The 19,734-nt window shown below is 41.4% G+C and overlaps 2 protein-coding genes across 2 annotated transcripts in view; both read left to right on the top strand.

Moving 5' to 3' along the window:
• The window catches only part of LOC140341092 (uncharacterized), a 10,266-nt gene extending 6,338 nt beyond the window's left edge, over positions 1 to 3,928 (top strand). The window contains exon 5 of the mRNA XM_072426632.1: positions 942 to 3,928. Coding sequence (XP_072282733.1) covers positions 942 to 1,147 — 206 coding nt within the window. The 3' untranslated portion in view covers positions 1,148 to 3,928. The remainder of the gene's footprint in view (positions 1 to 941) is intronic.
• A 1,770-nt stretch (positions 3,929 to 5,698) lies between these two features.
• LOC140340622 (phospholipase A2 inhibitor gamma subunit B-like) lies at positions 5,699 to 18,450 on the top strand. The gene is made up of 5 exons (XM_072425928.1): positions 5,699 to 5,854; positions 12,122 to 12,241; positions 13,924 to 14,070; positions 16,367 to 16,525; positions 16,907 to 18,450. The coding sequence occupies exons 1-5, from the start codon at positions 5,800 to 5,802 to the stop codon at positions 17,101 to 17,103; spliced, it is 678 nt and encodes a 225-aa protein (XP_072282029.1). The 5' UTR covers positions 5,699 to 5,799; the 3' UTR covers positions 17,104 to 18,450.
• Positions 18,451 to 19,734: the final 1,284 nt, after the last annotated feature.

Raw genomic sequence — 19,734 nt, 5'->3', positions numbered from 1 at the left:
AGTTACATGTATAGACCATACTCCCTAAAGTAACATGTATGGACCACACCCCTAGAAGTTACATGTATAGAGCATATTACCTAAAGTGACATATCTGGACCACACCCCTAAGAGTTTTGGCTATAGACCATATTTCCTAAAGTAACATGTATGCACCACACCCCTAGGAGTTTCAACCATAGACCATACTCCCTAAAATAGCACGTATGGACCACATACCCAAGAGCTATATGCATTGGCCAAACCACCTTGAGTTACATTTATGGACCAAACCACTCTAGATCAGTGTTCCTCTACCTTTTACACATGGGGGGACCTAGTGTATTTAAAGATCAGCCTTCCCTAACCTTTTTCACATGGTGGAACCCCAAAATTGCATGGTGACCATTGGGAAAAATGTCATCCTTACAGATAGCCAAAAATTTCATTGGCTCAAGGAAGCCCTTAGCAACCTCTGGAGGAACCCTGGTTGAGTAACACTGCTCTAGAGTAACATGTATGGTCCACACCCCTTACAGTCACATGTATGGGCCAACCTCTTTGAGTAACATGTGTTGACCTGACCCCATAAAGCAGCCATTCTCAGCCAGGGTTCCTCCACAGGTTACTAGGGGTCCCTTGACCTTCGGATGATTGACTTCCCAGGTAATGGTGAGCTCATAGCTTTATGGCCAATGCCACATGGGAAATGCAGATGGGAGATGTAAATTTTCCAATGACCTTCTATGGTTTAGTAGGGGTCTCCCAAGATCTCAAAATTATTTTCTGAAGGGTACAAAGGTTGAAAAAGGCTTCTCTAGAGTATTATGTGTGACCACAGCCCCTAGAATACCGAGTTTGAACTTCACTCTGAACTTCAGATTGGCTGATTGATAGAATAGACAAAGACAGTGAATGTTTTTCCATCCAATTAAATTCACCTTCTCTATTTTCCTCCACAGGAAATCATTCTTATTTAATGTCTGTTCGAGGTTGTACTACTGACGAAACTTGTCACGCCTGTAATCGCGATATAGACAACATTAAAGGATTTTTATTGACGTCTAAATATACATGTACCGGCAACAGCAATTTCCTTCTTCCCACTCCATTACTGCTGTTTTTGTCCGCCATTTTGCTTTCATTTTTCAGGCCTGTCATGAGTTGATTTTTTCCTACCCCACAGTGTTATGTACAGCCTAGGGCCATCTGTGAGAAGATGAACAATTCTGCAGTTTAACATGCTGAGAGAAGGATAGAACAGAGTGATGACTTTGTCAGCCCATTACTGCTTCTTTACTGGGCATGGAGGTGACCTGGCTGTGTTGCCTATTACATATCTACACCCAAGAACAAAGCATGTAATATATCGCAGCTTCCTAATATTTAGGTGCAGTGGCTGCATTCGTTTTCTCTTCTTCAGTACATATTCTACAAGCACAGAGAAACACCTGTCAGAAATGCAGTGTTCCTATAACTTCCTACTTACTAAACTTTCAAAAATGTTACTAGCTTTTGAAAGTTTTCTTCTTTGAACTACAGAAGACCTCCTCCTATGCTAAAAGAAGAGAAGAAAAGAGCTCCAGGGTCTAAATCCGGAGGAGAACATAAGGTGGCTATGTTGTTCCTCCTAAGATATGGTTCGCTGAGTGAAAGTTTTCACCCTAACGCAGGAAGTCGGTTGTTGCCCGGCACCTGAAATTCTGTTTGTCTCAAATGATCTTACTGCTCCTGTCCCGCATTATTGATAAATGTCTCACACACCGTTTTATTATTCTGATTTTGTAATTTAACAGTGGAATGAAAGCCAAGGGCAGACATAGGCGGGTGCAAGGTGTGTGCTGCACAAGGGCGTCACACCCTCCATGGCCACTAGGGGCACACACAAGGTCAACAAAGGGGTCCTAAGTCAATTCTAACACAGGGGTCCACTGCTGGCTATGCCTGGTGGAACAGTAAAGAAACCAAGACTACATTACCCACCCATACCATCCTAGGTGGTAACTGTCACTGTGCCTTGTTCCACCATCTTTATCATCCACCTCATCAAAAATTCCAAGCTGACAAGCTGGAGTCCCACCACTATATGTCCCAGTGACTGAAAAATATATGATGTATTATTTATATTATTTATATATTGTAATATGATGTATGATGTATTATTTGTATTATTTATATATTTTATTAGCTATTTCACAAGTTTGAGGAAGTTGTAGACAAGTTGGGGTCCTGGAGGACAAGGGGGAGTTCTGGCCAACATGACAACTAATGAAACAGAGGGGTGACTAACCGATACATAGACAAGTGTTAGGTGTACCGGGGGAATCGGCAGCTGTCCCATGACCCCCTCATAAAAACTCACTCAAATTTATGGGAAGGTTTTTCTTGGTCATTTAGTGGGCAAGTCCAACCTAGCATTTGGAGAATTTAAGAGATCACATAAATGTTCTTCATATATGTATTAAAGTGTGAATGATGGAGTCAGATGGAGACAGGTTCAAAGGAGAAAAACAATTCAAATTGTTATATAAACTTGTTTCTTTACTAACCATGTCTAAGGAATACTATTTTCAATAGCTTATGGGGTCTTCTGAAGTGTGCAGAGGTTTCTGAGGATCTACAACAGCCTTTCTCAACACGGGGAACCCTTGAATTAAACTTCAGGTCCTTGGGATGGCCAACAAAATCATTGGTCTCAGTTAACCTGATCTGCATAGCACCTTTCTCAACCTTTTCAAGCTGAGGAACCTATAAAGTAATTTTCAGGTCTTGGGGAACCCCTACTAAAACCATAGGAGGTCAATGAAACAAATACACCTTACATTGGTGGTAAGTGGACGGAATGTCCCAGATAGCTAAAAAGCTTTGGTGTCATGCTACTGACTGTGGCCCACATAACCATGGTATGACCATCACATCAATCAGCTAAATCTCAGGGAACCACTAGTAACCTCTTGGGTTCTACAGAATCCTGGTTGAGAAATACTGATCTAGGTGATCCATTTAGGTGTATTTAACCCACTGGGGATTTACTCTTTCTGCTTGTTCTTGTGGCCATTATCATTGGTACCCAAAAGTGGGAATAAATTCAGTTGGGTTGGCACCAAATCAGCCATAGAAGGGAAGTCCTGAGTAAGCTGTACAAGTGGATAATTGATCAAGTTTAGGAATACCCAAGTTTAGGGTACATGGACATTGGGACTGCAATGCAACCACATGGCTCAGGGTGAATGGATGCTTTGATGCCCTACTCTATCCAATACAGAAACAAATGTTTGGTTTTATTGTAGATATGTTTTAATTGATGTATATTCCTAACCCAGACAATGTTAACTTAGAAAACTTAGATCCTTTCTAAGCCATTTTATCACTGAGGAACCCTTAAAAAATGTTCAGAACCTGAAGAACTTCCACTAAAATACATTTTATGAGGGGTCAATAGGAGAAATCCTCTTAAATTGGTGACCAGAATTAGAACACACCTTCATCATTATAGGCATGCCATTGGCTATGTTGGCCCAGAATCATGCAGACATTGTCAAGCAGGAGGTCAATTAGCTACAACTTGAGGAACCGCTACCGACTTAAGGAGGAACCATGGGACTCGATAGAATCTAGGTTGAGAATGGTTGACTTAGATAGTTCAGGAGTCTTCCTGTGTCTGGATGTGTACCCAAGCTATGGTATAGAGCTACAGACCCTGGGTATGCCATCCCTTAATTGTTACAATCTCATATACTCTGATGTGATATAATATATTCTTGGTATACTAAACTTAACACAGCCTGGAGATCAGGTTGACACATATTTATAGTCCCAGTCCAGCACTGGCTCCATTGGTGCAATATGGTGGATAGAAATGAAGTTTGGACTTCTTTGTTGCTTGATGGAATGTAGCACCATTGTCACTTTAATTGTTAAGCAAATTTAATTAATAAATAAGATTCAAACCCTGAGTTAGAAGTCTTTTCTTTTTGAATATTGGCATTTGATGATGAAGGATGCAGAAGACATAATTATTCCGTGCTATGGATAGTAAGTCCAGTCGTTATGCAATGAAATCCTACAAGGGACAGGTGCTCTTCAGATAATAAATGAGGAGGCTGAGACTTTTTTCATTGAAGAATCCAACTTTTTGTCTTGATCTGGGTATACATTCAGTTGAGCAATAAAGGTGGCACCTTAATAAAATGGCAATGGCTCCACCACTTCTGGCTCCATCATAACTCAAAGTTTGATCAGCACATGCAATTTAAATTCCCTGTCCCTTGTGATGTAATTGTTGTGAAACATGATATACTTATTATATTAGGTGTTATCTGAAATCAAAAAAATGTAATATTCCCTTGGGGCTGTGGTGTCATACAGTGGACCTAGTAGACACCAAGTGAGGGAAATTTCCCCAACGTTGACCAAGGCTGTACTTTACTAGCAGTTGTGATATACGTGTTTGTGAGAGGGACCACTTAATGCAGCAGGGGTTGCAGGAATTTTCCAGAAACGTTTCTAAAAATCTTCCGCCAGCTATTTTCCTTCAATGGAACTACCTTCCAATATGTGGAAAGCAGGGGGACGCAATCTTTACTTTCTTTTTTTCCAGGGATAATCTCCATTGGCAAGGACCAGGTTGTTGATTGACCACTCTAGCCAAATGACTTTGCCTAGACTGAGATGATATAATCCGTCTGCTGCAGGCAGGAATAACCATTTCCTCATTCTCATTTCCCTTAATAATAAAGATATATATTGTAACTTTGTTACAAGTCATTAGGTGAGCACAGAATAGGATTTACAAGACTATATCACCTCTGAGCTGACATCTCCAGAAAGTAGATGGTGGCTCTGAGTGATGCCTGAACAATGATGGCTCTGTCGTTCTGGAAAGAAAAACTCTAATAATGAAAGAGTACTGTGACCTCTGTGAAAGGTAATAAATACCTAGAAGAGTTTTACTGATATGAGTGTTAATATTATTATTAATATTATAACGGATTTACATAGCTCCAACATATTATGCAGCGCTGTATATTAAATAGGGGTTATAAATGACAGACAGATACAGTGACACCCTGCCCAGAAGAGCTTACAATCTAAGAGGTGGGGGAAGTATCACACAATAGGAGGGGGAATATGGAATGGTGGGTAAGTAGTGAGGGTTTAAGAGACAGAAGCGTTGGGTTTTATGGGATCGTTTAAATGAGCAGAAAGTAGGAGCAAACCGAAAAGGACGAGGAAGACCATTCCAGAGAGTCGGGGCAGCTCTAGAAAAGTCTTGGAGCCATGTGTGTGATGAGGTTATGAGTGAGGAAGTCATTAGTAGGTCATTGGTGGAGCAAAGAGAGCGGCGAGGGGGGATTTTTCTATCAGGTCAAAAAGGTAAGTAGGACAAAAACTGCAGAGGGATTCGAAGGCAAAGCACAGGATCTAGAGAACTACAAAGAGAGGCAGCAAAAAAGGAGTGGTGGGAAGGTTGTGTATGCGGAAGGTAGGTGGGTAGGTAGGTGGAAGGATGGATGTCTGGCTGCAGCATTCATAATAGGTTTTAGTGGAGATTACGATGCATGCATTTGTTATGAAAACATATATGAGGTGTCAGGTCCACTTTAAGCAAATTTACGCCTCCCCCTCTTTTCCCACCAGAAAAGTACAACAGGGTTAACTCTGTAAAATCATTTTAAGGGGACTGTACGCATTTTGCTCTGTGCTGCCTCCTGAGCCCTCCCTCCTTGGCTGCATCATTTCAAGAAGCCAACGCCCTGGAGTAAATTAGGAGACAGTCAGTAAGCCCAGCATCTCTTCTCTACATCCTCCTCTGCAGTCATGGAGAGCCCCCTTCTTCTATTCACCTGCATCCTCTCCGCCTTGGTGGCTACAGGTCAGAAACTTTTCTGAAGTTTGTATTTTATGGCTTGCAGAGTTTGAGAGGACCTGTTGCTGAATAAGAATGTGAAACCTTTCATGCAAAAAAAAACATTAGGTCATGAGTTGTGTTTCTTCATTTCTGATATTGTCCTCTTTTTTTTTATTTTAAGTTTTTTGCAAAAAATGTGTCATTTTGTCTTTCTCTCATTGAGCTGCAAGATTTACCTAAATGATACACAAATTGCATATATATATATATATATATATATATATATATATATATTGCATTTTTTGCAAAAAACATTTTATTTGCCACTTATGCATGTTTTTCTTGTCTTTTCTTTTTTTACCTCCAAGGTTTACACATTTTTCTAAATATATTGGGAATTCCAGTTATGTGAATCTCTTTAGTATTTGTCCCCCTTTTGAGTATTTGATCATTGTTGTGCTGTTAAATGTTTTATTTTGCTTTCTTTACTGTAAAATAATGAAGTTAAGAAGAGTCAGTATTTTGGAACAAGAACAGGTCCATGAAAGGTAAAGGGAACGTATATTAGCCACAGGGTAATTTTCATTGTAAACACCAGCAAAAACTTCTTAATTTTGCTTCTCTTATTGGAATTATGGAATCTTAATTATGCTTCTTGTTTATCAAAACTCTCCAAGACTGGGGAAGATAAACAGGTCATAGGAGAACCTGGGTGATCCAGCAAACTTGGAATGGATCTGGTCTAGAATTAAAAACATTTGCCAAATACCAGCAAATGATTTGGGGATTTCTGGATCCTCTATGTTCTCCCATGGTAGTCTATCTTCTCTAGAGCTTTAATTAATCGGGCCCATTGACTAATGCATTTCCCATATTTGGCAGAATATCACCAATATCGCTTTATTTTTGATCACACGCACCGCTCCAAGACTTTTCTAGCGCTGCCCCAACTCTCTGGAATGGTCTTCCTTGTTCTATTTGGGTTGCGCCTCCTAAACCGTCACTACTTCCCACCATTCCATATCCCCCTCCTATTGTGTGATAGTTCCACCTACTAGATTGTAAGCTCTTCGGGGCAGGGTCCTCCTGTGTCACTGTCTGTATCTCTCTGTCATTTGCAACCCCTATTTAATGTACTGCTCTGCGTAATATGTTGGCGCTATATAAATAATAATAATGATAATAATCATTAAAGCATGTTAATGCACATTCGTTAGATTGGCCATTGCGTTGTGTGCTACAACACAGTTGCATTTCCTTGCAGTTGCATTTCCAATGGCACAGGAACTCCCCAATACATCTTATGCATTACTTCAGATTGGGGTGAAAATTCAGTTCACTGAGATAAATACTTTGGTGCCACACCTAAAGCAACAGCTACCTCCACTTCCTACCAGACACTTCCTTCCTGATCACCAGTTTCTAATCTGCTTATGCCGTATCTGTTTTCTGTTTGTGCATCACTAAATGATTTGATTTGAACTTTTCATGAGGAATAATTGGTTGAAAAGAGCAATATATCCAACTATAATGGTAACTTATACTAAAAGGACCCACCCCATTGGAATATAGTTAATCCATTCCAGATTGCTGGATCTGCTGGTTCCATCTCAAAGGGACTGATTTAATAATACACTTTCAACAATAAAGCTGGGTGATCCAGCAAACCTGGAATGAATTTCTTAAAAGTAATTTGCTATTTGTTAGCAAATGCTTTGACTCCTGGACCAGATCCATACCAGGGTTGCTGGATCACCCAGCTTCGCCAATTAAAGTGTATCCTCTCCAGCCTTGGAGAGCTTTAATAAATCAAGCCCATAGTCTTCCTGTTGCATCCTCCATAATATTAATAAATAGATCAACAGAGAGAAACTACACTACACTGCAGTAGTGGAATAGAAGTAGGGTCTGATGTGCCAAAATCTCACAAGAGCCAGGGCGGGGCCAGGGATGGGCACAGGTAGGTAGCGGTATGTTTAATACCCATTAGTGGATTGGCTCAAAGTAACAGAGGGCTGGATGTATCAAAGTGTCTGAAATTAGGGTGCAAAGAAGGGTGTGCCTACAGACAGCCAAATACTCCCCAGGGACATTTTGGCTAGAAGGTTGAAGCATCAGCAAGTCATGGTGCCAATGTGGCAGTGGCAGTGCTGGGTCTTCACTCTTTTTCTAAGAGATTGGGAAATTCCCACATTTATTAAAAAGCAACTTTTATGAACTAATATCCTCATTGCAAAGTTAAGATTTGGAAATGGATACTTGTGTTTCTAACCCACCTAAGTCTTCCATTAACCTACCCATCCAACTTGCATGACTCACACCATGTGGGCAATAGGATGCCACCCATCCACAAAGTCTTCCAGCTGGTTCCTTCCCATTCTTTCCGTTAGACAGCTCCCCATTGTTGGTAAGCATGATTAAGCACCTTCCGTGGGAATGAATTGGATTTTTAGCCCATGCTCTATGGGTTGCACATTGTGGATCTCTCAGGAATGTGGGCTGATGAGTATAAGATTTTGCGTGGGTGCTTGGGTGAGAAAGTTAAGCAAAAGATAACTATTGGAAAGCAAATTCAAGGCTAAATTCTATAATGACAAGGTGATAAATATAGCAAATATAACAACAGATTTTATAAACTTGGTGCATCTCTATAAAGAATCAGGGATTGCAACGATTTACTGCATATGTGTTAAAGTCATCAATATACCATGGGCAATAAGATCATCAACAAAGCTGCCAACTGTGACTCAAACAGATAATGCACAACTTATGGCAAATGCATTTTACAAAAGTGGAGAATCTTGAAACGGTTGCTCATCTATGAATGTGCCGTGATACCGTCAGCCCTTTTATAAATATACCCTGACTTTTAAAAGAAAACATGTTTTTTAAGCTTCCTTGATGTCAGAACCGCCTGCAGAATTTCTTCTTCTTGAAATAAAATTTGAACAGGACCATTCGTAATGTTACTATGTCCTGTGGTTGGTGAGTCATAGACTTTCCATTCCTTATTTGAATAAAGGAACATAGTTTAGTTTGCTCAGCATTTCACTGCTGGCCCTGCATAAAATCTGACTCCACCTTGTCATACACAGATGGAAATTCTGACTTGGGAATGATTCAATTCTCAATAAATGATACAATTTAGAACATATTGCTTGTTCGGTGTACTTTGCTGTTAAAACTCCCTGGCTTTGTCTGCATATTCCTTCTCCTACTAGGAATGGGATAAAATTAGTAACACTTGCAAGGGGACGGAGCAAGGGGGGGATTGTCCTGAGTGCTGCCAAAAATTGTCAGAAGTGGAAAATAAACTTTTGGTATACAGTATAAACTGCGCTGGATACAGAGCTGGGATTGGGAGGAGACACATAAACCTCCCCACTCCCAGCTTGCGGCATCCATGGATTTTAAAGGGAAATTCTAAATTTAAAATATATCCTCTATAGCAGTGGTCGCCGACCTTTTCGGTTCCGCGGACCACTAAAATCACCAGCTCCTGACCACGCATGTGCGTGGAGCCGGGTGTCACTCAAAGGGGGAGAAACCTCCAACATAGTGATGTCATTATGACATAATCCCGCCCACTCCCCCATCGCTGATCGAAGCCTGCGATGGGGGACTGGGCGGGTTATGTTCAGGGACACAGCTTGCCCACTTACCTGAGCCAAGGGACTGCACGGGGGACATGGTGCATCCTTCTAGCGGGGTCCTTCTCCTGACCCTGCTCGGGGTTTCGCCAGCCAGAGCCACGGACCCCCAAAATTTTCTCGGTTGGTGACCGCTGCTCCATAGGTCACATATATACATTATTTTACAGGTTTTATGGTTGCTGAGATTTAACCGTCTCTTGGTGCTCCGACTGTCACGCTTACCTCTTCCTCGCTAAAGTGCAGACGCCTCTCTCTTGCGCATGCAGGCAGTCTGAGCCCGGGCTCGCCTGTTCTTCCAGATTTAATCAGTATCGCCCCTCCCGCCAGTCAATCAGGAAATAACCTCTTAATCACCCCTGGATATTAGGCTAGCTTAGACACAGCGCCCTCCGGTCCTACAACATGTCTCTACTAGTGCCGAGCCCCCTAGGTCTGCTGAGCATTTCCTCTACACTTGTTAAGAAATTCAGTGCTTTCAGCTCTCGTGTAAACCCCTTGTTGCCCAATCTGTTATTTCCCTGCCTAGTGCTGCTTTAGTGTTCCTCTGTGCCTGCAGTGACCCCTGTGTCTCCTGTGCCTCCTTTGTCTCCTGTGGTAACTCTTTATTGCCCAGTCTGTTGTGTCCCTGCTTGTTCCTTTGTGCTCTTTCATTGTTCCAATGTGTCTGTGTTGATCCCTGTGTCACCTGTGCCTTCTGTTGTTTCCAGTGTCTCCTGTGTTCACTTGTGTTTGCGGTGGCCCCCATGTCATCGGAATCTATTTCCTGCTTCCCTGGTTCTTGATCTCTGGCTTTGTTTCTGACCTCTCTTGCTTGCTGCCCACCTCAGCCCTGGCCTTCTTTGACCATTCTCTTGCCTTGTGATTTAGGGCTGTGAATCATGCTGCCCACCCCGGTGTGCCCAGAGATGGCAACCTGGAAGCAGCCAGCAGTACAACATCCTCACCACTAGAGGCTCTGGTGAAGACCTGGCTGCTGCTTAGATTCTGCGCCTTGGCCCTTCTCACGGCTCACGCCACCCATTGTGCAAGCCATAGCCCTCCCTCAAGGTTCCATCTCTCCCAGCTTGACTCAGACCGGGATAGCAAAAGAGCAAAAATCTACCCAACTGGCACACAAACAGTTTGGCAATGAGACTGGAGAACCAGTAAGCCATGATTGCCGAGTGATAGTGGAAACTGTAATCCTCACTGCAAAGATTTACAGGATGGCTTTACATTTGAATGATTAGCCTTTAAGTTATTCCACCACCCCTGCCACCCAAGTCACCTAATTACATATGTGGAAGACCCACATGGTATGTGGCCATCAGGGTGTAGTCCAGCTGCCACAGCAAACTCTCCCGACAAAGACCATAAACCAGGATCACCAGGGATTATTTTCATATTTAAAACTATTGAAAATGATTATTATATTAGCAAGTTATCTGTTATAGGACTTTTTAATAATTGGCTTTACATCTGCTTTAATAACAATAAATTTAAAATGCCTTGCCACGCCTTGCATCGTGTGTAGAGAGCAGAAAAGAATGACGTTGCAGTTGTAGCCAAAAACAGGCCGTGGTCTTGCATGTGTCTAGCAGCTGTGAAATTTAACAAACCTTATCAAATTGCACTGACATTAGGAATGGTTTTCATTTACAATACAGTGGCTATGCTGTCAGCCCTGTGGTCTTGTTTGCAAGGAGGAATAGTCTGCACACAATTGGTAGCCTAATTCAGAAACATATTGGGTGCCTATTGTTCAATCTGCTAGCACGATATGGATTAGATTCGGATTCAAGGGCCCCCCTCTATATGCCATGGTTCCCTCTTCCAAAAACCTAAATCACTAAAGGACACATCTCAGGTCAAAGGATGGAACCATGACCAATTGGGGCTCACAGGTAGCATCCAACACTTCTGGAAGCACTGAAAACCAAGAAGTGTCAGGGACGTTGCAGGAAGGTGAACACAGACCCCCAGAGAGGTAAGTAAAAGAGTCTTTTTGTTGCAGTAAACTTTCAGAAGAATATTATTGCAACCTGACCTTGTTGCTTTAAACCCCAAAAACCCCTTTAAAAGAATCTGCATATTTTGCCCCACCCCCTAGGAGCAGACTGATGAAGGGTAATAAAGGAAAATGTGTGAAGCTCCAATGCTTTCCAAGGTCTGATGAAGAATAGGAGTCTACACAATTTGCCCCACCCCCTAGGAGCAGACTGATAAGGGTTAATAATCCCCAACCTTTATTCCATCACCTAGGAGTGAGTAAAGCAGACAAACTCCTGTAATGTGTCCCATCCCCTTATACCGGACTATTGAAGGGTAGGGATCCCCATAACTTTTCCCATACCCTAGGAGAGGATTAATAAATTAGAGAAATCCCTGTAACATGTCCTGTATTCCAATAGCAGACTGATGACGGAACGGAGAGGAATTCCGGTAATGGTTTCCACCCCCTAAGAGCGTAGTGATAAAGGGCAGGAATCTGCATAACTTGCCCCACCCCTCAGGAGCAGACTGATGAAGGGTAATAAAGGAAAATGTGTGAAGGTTCCATGCTTCATAAAGTTATATTATTCCATGCTTTGATAAAGTTATAAATGGTCAATGTATGATATTCTATTTCTGCCATTAACAATGTACTCTTTTGTTTCAGGATTCTCTTTATCCTGCTCTGAGTGCTCCAGTGAAGATGTAAAGTCCTGTAAAGGAACCGTGGTGCAGTGTCCTTCAGATTCTGATGTCTGTGTAGCAATAAATGAAATTAGTGTTTACGGTAAGTTAAAAAAATTCCAACATCATTTTACGGTTGTAACTATCCATTCGGTTCAACCATTTTCAACCTAATTTAAAATTCTATCTGCACAGTATTTTTATGTCAGTAAGTTGCTTTGATTCATTCCATAGTCATGGCAAAAAGGTGGTCAAATGGCAAAACACTTTTCTCATAGCTTTCTACCACAGTTTGCCACCCAAAGCTTTACCCTTCCAATCAGGGTCAGGGTGTAGACTTTCTCCAAAACCTCAACCTAAAAAATGGATCCTCATAATAACATTCTACATTAGAAGGTGGAGGACTCCTGATGTGGATCTGGTTGAAAGCTATTCACAGCCTCCTTTGACTTGCTCTGCAGATATTCACTTTGATTTCCATTGCAATTTTGATTGTTTGGTATACATTGGGAAAACATAGTAGATTGCTTGGGTACCGTATTTTTCGGAACATAAGACGCACCGGACCATAAGACGCACCAGTTTTTAGAGAAGGGAAATGAAGAAAAAAAAGATTCTGAAACAAATAGTGTCCTAAAATATTTTATGTGCATTAAAAACCAACATCACAGTCATAAACACATGTAATCAACCCTGTAAAGTAAACAGCAGCATTTAGAACCAATATTAACAAATAAAGTAAGCAAAAGACAAAATTACTGCCATTGATTGTCCCCTTCTGATCACTATATGCAATGATTGTCCCTATCTGATCACTCTATGCCATTGATTGTCCCCTTCTGATCACTATATGCAATGATTGTCCCTATCTGATCACTCTATGCAATGACTGTCCCCTTCTGATCACTCTATGCCATTGATTGTCCCCTTCTGTTCACTTACCGGTAATTAAGTGTAGGGATCTCCGTTAGGGCAGGGATCTCTGTTAGGCAGGGATCAGCAGCTTGCTTCCTGGTGCAGAATGCTGGCTGTTACTTTCAGTTTAATTCTGCACTGCAGCCAGGAGCAGGCACGTGCTGCACAGCCAGCATCAAGGAGACACGCACACAGGAGAGGAACACGGTAAGAAACTTTTTTTTTAACAGCATATGTGTAGGCTGTATTTGGACCATAAGACGCAGGGACTTTTTTACCCCACTTCTGGTCTGGTGCGTCTTATGGTCCGAAAAATACAGTATATGCCAATGGAAAGATCAAAAACACCCAATTGTAAATAATGGTTGTTCCTTCAGACCTCTATGTCTTAATGGTGATGTAGGGACCAGCAGAAGGACCCCACAAAAACCTACAGATATATGCTGATGAACCGATTAAAAAAATGCCTAAAAAATTGGCCCCTATTTGTGGTTAGTGGTTTCCCCATCAGACCCCTATATCCCAATGGTAATGTAGGGGCCAGCAGAAGGAACCCATTGAGTGCAGCAGAGGACCAGGAGATGGTCATTCCAGGAAGTGAAAGTTTCTGAGGAGACTTCAGTGGATGGTTTCTTTACATTAGCCTGGTGTTTGGTGGCAAAGCCAGCTGGAGAGGTGAAAGAACCATTCATTTGTGCTTAGATTTTGGCAAGAGTCACCGTGTAGTAGGAAATGGTGAAATTTCCTTTCCCATTCAAGGGAGCTATTGCAGAACTGGAAGTGAGGGAAAATTTCATCCAGGAAAAAGCAATATTTGAACATGTAATGGTTAAGTTGATGGCTATATTATGTTTCTCTCCACATTGCCAGGAAATCAGGAAAGGAATCTGTACAGGAGATTTTGTGGGTCACGAGCATTGTGCAATCTGAAGGAAAGTCTAACCGGAGCTGATGCTACAGTATTAATAGGCAGTTCCTGCTGCTTTACCAATAACTGTGTTCCTTCTTTGCCTATGGGTAAGTACACCCTCCCTGAATTCCAATTTGATCAGAACAATTACTGTATAAGCATTTTCATGGAATTCATTATCATGGAGATCCCTCACAGAACATGAGATTTCCCGACTAGAGGCCTCCTACTTAGGTTTCCCCTACAGTAAACTGATGAAGGTGAAGAGTTCCTGTACTGTGCCCCCAGCTCTATAGCAGCAGACTGATGAAGGGTAGGAATTCCGATAACATATCCTGGTAAGGACCTGTCCGGTAATCCCCATTCCCCATGACAGCAGACAGCAGAGAGGACTTCCTGTAATAAGTTCCACCCCTAGGAGCAGACTGATGAAGAATAGGGATCTGCATAATTAGTCCCACCCCCTTGGAGCAGACTGATGAATGGTAATAATCCCCAATGCTTCCATCACCTAGGAGAAGACTAATAAAGCGGAGGAATTCAAGTAATGTGTTCCATCCCCTTCCTTCCCTGCCATCCCTATAATTTATGCCAGCAAGGATGGTAAAGAGTAGGAATCCCTGTATTTTGATGCAGACTGATGAAGGAAAGGAACTCCCGTAATGTGCTTCTCCTCTTTAAAGGCATCCCCTAGGAGAGCAATAATAAATATGAAAAATCTCTGTAAAGTATCTAATCCCCTAGCAATCTTATAAAGGAGAGGAAACCCTGCATTGTGTCCCACCCCCTAGGAGCAGACTGATGAAGGGAAGGAATCTTCCTAACTTTTCCCACCCCCTAGGAGCAGTCTTTTAAAGGGTAAAAGTCACCATACCATATCCTGTCCCTTAGAAGAGAATTAGTAAAATGAAGGAATCGTGAAATCTGCATAACTTGCCCCTAGGAGCAGACTGATGAAGGGTGATAATCCCCAACACTTTTTCCATCCCGTAGGAAAACAGGGGAAATCTCTGTAATGTGTCCATTTGCAGACTAAGTATGAATCTCCATACCTTATTCCGTCTCCTTGGAGAGGACTGGTCAGGAGGAGGAATCCCTGTAACATGTCCTATTCCCTAAAAGCAAACTGATGAAGCAAAGGAATTCCTATAATGTGTTCTGCCCCCTAAGATCAGACTGTTGAATGGTGTGAATCCCCATAATGTATTCTGTCCCTTATAAAAGGAGTGATAAATAGGAGGAATCCCTGTACAATGTCCTGAAATCCTATACCCTAAAATCAGATTGCTCAAGGAGAGGATAATTTGTTCCCCTAAGAGCAGACTAATGAAAGGTAAGAATCTACATAACTTGTCCCACCCCCTAGGAGTAGATTGATGAATTGTTGGAGTCCCCATATTTTATCCTGTCCCTTAGGAGAGAACTGGTAAAGAGGAGGAATCTCGGTAACGTGTCCTATTCCCTGGACACACACTGGTGAAAGGGAGGAATTCCTGCCCGATCCCCTAGAAGCAGACTGATGGAATCCCTATACCTTTTGACAGCAAGGATTGGTAAAGAGTAAGAATTCCTGTAATTTGAAGCAGACTGATAAAGAAAAGGAACTCCTGTAATGTGCTTCACCTCTTTAAAGGCATCCCCCAGGAGAGTAATAATAAATGGGAAAAAATCTCTGTAAAGTATCTTATCCCCTAGCAGGCCTATGAAGGCGAGGAAATAGGTAATAGGTCCCACCCCCTAGGAGCAGACTGATGAAGGGAAGAAATCTTCATAACTTTTCTTACCCCCAAGGAGCAGTCTTATAAAGGGTAGAAGTCACCATAAAATATCCTGTCCCTTAGAAGAGGAGAAGTAAAACGAAGGAATCCCTGAAATATGTCCAGTTCAGTTAAAGCAGACTGATGAAGGGTTTGAATTTCCCATCATTCCATCCCTTAGTAGAGAACTGATAGAAAGGAGGGATCCCTGCAACATGTCCTATCTCCTAGCGATATTTTGATGAAGATAAAGAACTCCTGTACTGTGTTCCACCCCCTAGGAGCAGACTAATGAAGGAAAGGAATCTGCATAACTTTTCCTACCCCTAGAAGTCACCATACCTTATCGTGTTCCTTAGAAGAGGATTGGGAAAGTGGAGGAATCCCTGTAATCTCGACCCATTCACTAGAAATAGTTTGATGAATGGGGAGAACTCCTGTAATGTGTCTCATTTCCTAAGATCATATCAATAAAGGGGAGGGGTTTCTCTTTTATGTCCCACCCCCTAGGAGCAGATTGATGAAGGGGAGTGTCCGAACCCTAGAACAGATTTTCTCATACTAAAGTACCTGGTTATGCTTTCAAAGTGTACTTAGATCTGATTTAAAAAATGTATTTTGACATAAATCTCTCCTTCATTGCAAGTGCCACAAACTAAATCAGAGAAGAATGGGGTCATCTGTAAAGAATGTCAAGGTTTCGATGACAAACCGTGTATTTCCAGCAACGCCAGGGAATGCACCGGAGATGAGAACCAATGTGTCTCACTGACTACTAGATCAAGTATGCTCCTTGTAAATAAAGGTATATTCTTTCTTACAATAATCGGGAACTAACAAAAACTATTTCAAATGGAATTATAGGCATATATACAACACAAATCTTTGTATCCGTTGTAAAAAAAAATTTGGAGCCTTTAAAAGTAGTGCTTTGACTATGCATCACCAAAGGAATGACTCCTCCCTTACCAAGACCTGGATTGTAGGTTCCAATTAGACAAAGGGAGCCTTAAAGCGAGCAGCTCTGCTATCTTTTTAGCTAACTCCTATTACACTTGGAGTTCTTTGTCTAAAAAATTGGGAGGATCAACTGTTCTTTGATCAACAAATTTGTAAATATAGAAACACATCCTAAAGTTATAAATTGGTGGTTTTTAGTAATGCAGTTCATTGTTTTATTCCACAGATTCCACAGATTCCTCTCTGAAATCTCTAAGTGGTTGTGGCACCCAAAGACTGTGTAACTTAACCGAGGTGAACATTAAAATTGGAGGCGAAGAGGAACACATACAGTTCAGTTGCCTCCAAGGGAGTGGCAACATTCCCCATAGTCTGTTTTTGCTGATATTTGCCCCCATGTTCCTTGTCAAGATCTTCGGATAAACCACCTGCAGAGTTAAATCCTTTTTATGTAAACTGATTAAAAAAAATCACTTTGTTGAATATATCAATTGAAAAGTTTTGTTATATCTGTTTGTTAACATTACAGTATATAGATATATTGATCCTGCCAGAAATCCTTTTAAGTTGATATCCTTTAGTGCTTTCCATCCCACCTTCCCTATGTTAGAGAAAAAAGGGGGAGTGCTCTGTAGTCCAAACACACTTCCTGTTTTGTGCTGGCCATACATTCCCTCAAAAGTGCACCAAATATGGTTACAAACGACCACCTATTAGCCAGCCCCATTTTTTGCCCAATCAATGCCATCCCCTGATCTGGCCAGCAATAGCAAGAGGAGCTCCTGGCACCGAGCTGTCTTATTGGTAATGAGAGTGGGTAGAGTGGCATCAATACGACAAAGAATGTGAATTCCCAATCATTTCATTGGGTTTACCATATTTTCTTTTTTTTTTTTTATGGCCAGCATTGGAGTGACAACGCTGCACCCTTATAGATGTACTATGAGTGAGAGTTGTCACCCTTAGACAGGAAATGTATTACTTGCAGGATCCCCAGGTGAAAAACATGAGGAAAAAAAAGAAAACAAATGCATCTGCCCCATTTAATGCTAAAATTGTGCTTGTTGTAACAGACAATGTGCAAACAAAGTATATGGAATGACATATCTAAGAGCTGCGGCATTCCGTAGACACGGCTTTGTTTTTGCTGTTCCTCCTAGCCAATGAGAACAATCAGACTGTGATTCATATAACAAAGGCACAATTTAAAATTGTGTTTTCATCTTTTGAATGAATAAAATGATTTACGCTGCAAAAAAATTAATAAATAATTTGAAGGTAACATTTTGTTTGAGGGTGTTTTTGGAGGTAGTTTAGTTTGTTTCTTTATATTTGTTTTTTTTTTTCTTTTTTAGGGGGTGTGTGGTTGTTTTTGGTGTATTGTTGCTTTTCTTTTTTTTTCAGCTGGCTCTTTTTTGTGTGTGAAAAAACATGAAATAATAAGACCATGACCTGCTCTCCACCAATCACAGAGCTTTCTCTGCTCCATAAAGCAAAGAAAACTCTGTGGGGCTTTGTCAACTAAACACAGCAACCTGATTTTAATGAATTAGATGGGCTGTGTGCAGTGTAATGGAGAGCAGATAGCAATATATCCCATTGGTGATTTCGACACATCTCTGGAATCACATTGGAGCAGAAAGTGGATCCTAATGAGAATTGTTCACTCGTTGGCCTGGAAAACACCAATGGCCTCAAAATGAATAAAAAAAATTGTGTGTGTTTTATTTGCTTTAGAAATAAACTGAATGCTTTTATTTTTATCTTTTATATCAGTTTTTTGTGTGTTATTTTCACTTTTACTTTGTAGTTGTTTGTGTAACTTTAAGAGCAACTGCTTTTCAACATAAGACCACTAGATGGCACTGTCCAATGGGATTTTAGCTAAGAGCCGTCACAGGTAATTTAAAGTTTTCCAAACAAACTATGGTGCCGGTATTAGGTAATAAGAGGGGGCTTAAATCCTATTTTATGCAAAGCTTTGGTCTCAGGCGAAAAGATAATTTCAATCGCCAATACCAGTAAATGTATCGTGCCAACTGCTAAGTTCCAGTATCAATAAAAGTCTAATGCTAGCTGGGCTCTGAGCAGACACGCAGTCAGTAAGTATACAGCCAGGGGCCAGTTTATTAGATACACCCAGTCTAGGTGCTGATGGCCGAACTTAAGAACATGATATTGGTTGTGTATACCAAGCGACATTGATTGTTGGTGTCCATTGTGGTGGTTTATTAGTATTTGTGTCCCCCTTTGGGGACATGTAAAGAGAATGTAACCAATCTAACATTAAGTACCCAATCAGGCTTAGTATTGTCCTCTTGAATTTAGCAACACTGGGCCTTGAAGAGGGAGGAGCTTTAGCACCAGAAGCCAATCAGGCTTTTGTGCAAGACATATGTGTATATGTAAGATGATTGTGCTGATAGAAGGAAAGAATGATGGGTGGGCTGTATTCCATCATTGTCCAATCAATAGGCAGGTGGTGGGAGGGTCTTGACCAAGCTTTTCTGCTTTTCAGGGACCTCAGGGGTGGAGCTTAAGGGCCTGGTTATGTCAGCTGGAAGAGGTTTCAAGATCACCAAGCTGGCTGAACAAAGCTGGTATGCCAATTCAAATATATGACGCGCACCTGTATCTTTTTAATTGTATAAATGATTATATTACATTTTTTAATTATTTCAGTCTTGTTGACATGAAAGTACTTCCTGTCTAAGAGTGACAACACACTCTACCTTGACCCCCAAATTGCCCTTCTATGTTGTCACCCTTCTATGTTGTTACAGGAGCATTTGGTGGAGATTGTAAGTGGCGGCGCCGATACTTTAAAGCTTTGCTATTGTCACAACCCATCTGGTTTCAGGGTAGGGCAATCTGAACAAATGCCTAGGGCCCTCTTGCTGCAGGGGCCCAAATAACAGAGTGGCAAGGAGCTGGGATGATTTGGAGCCCCTACTTCCTAGCTATGCAATCTCCAATAGAGCTACTTCTTGTAGATGGGAAATTATTAAAAATTGTTGCAGGTGAACAGTGGGGATGAGCGAGCAAGTTTTTAAA

Source organism: Pyxicephalus adspersus, chromosome 11 (assembly GCF_032062135.1).
Source record: "Pyxicephalus adspersus chromosome 11, UCB_Pads_2.0, whole genome shotgun sequence".
Taxonomy (NCBI): Eukaryota; Metazoa; Chordata; class Amphibia; order Anura; family Pyxicephalidae; genus Pyxicephalus; species Pyxicephalus adspersus.
Note: the sequence above shows the minus strand (reverse complement) of the source record. Positions and strands in the feature narration are given on the sequence as shown.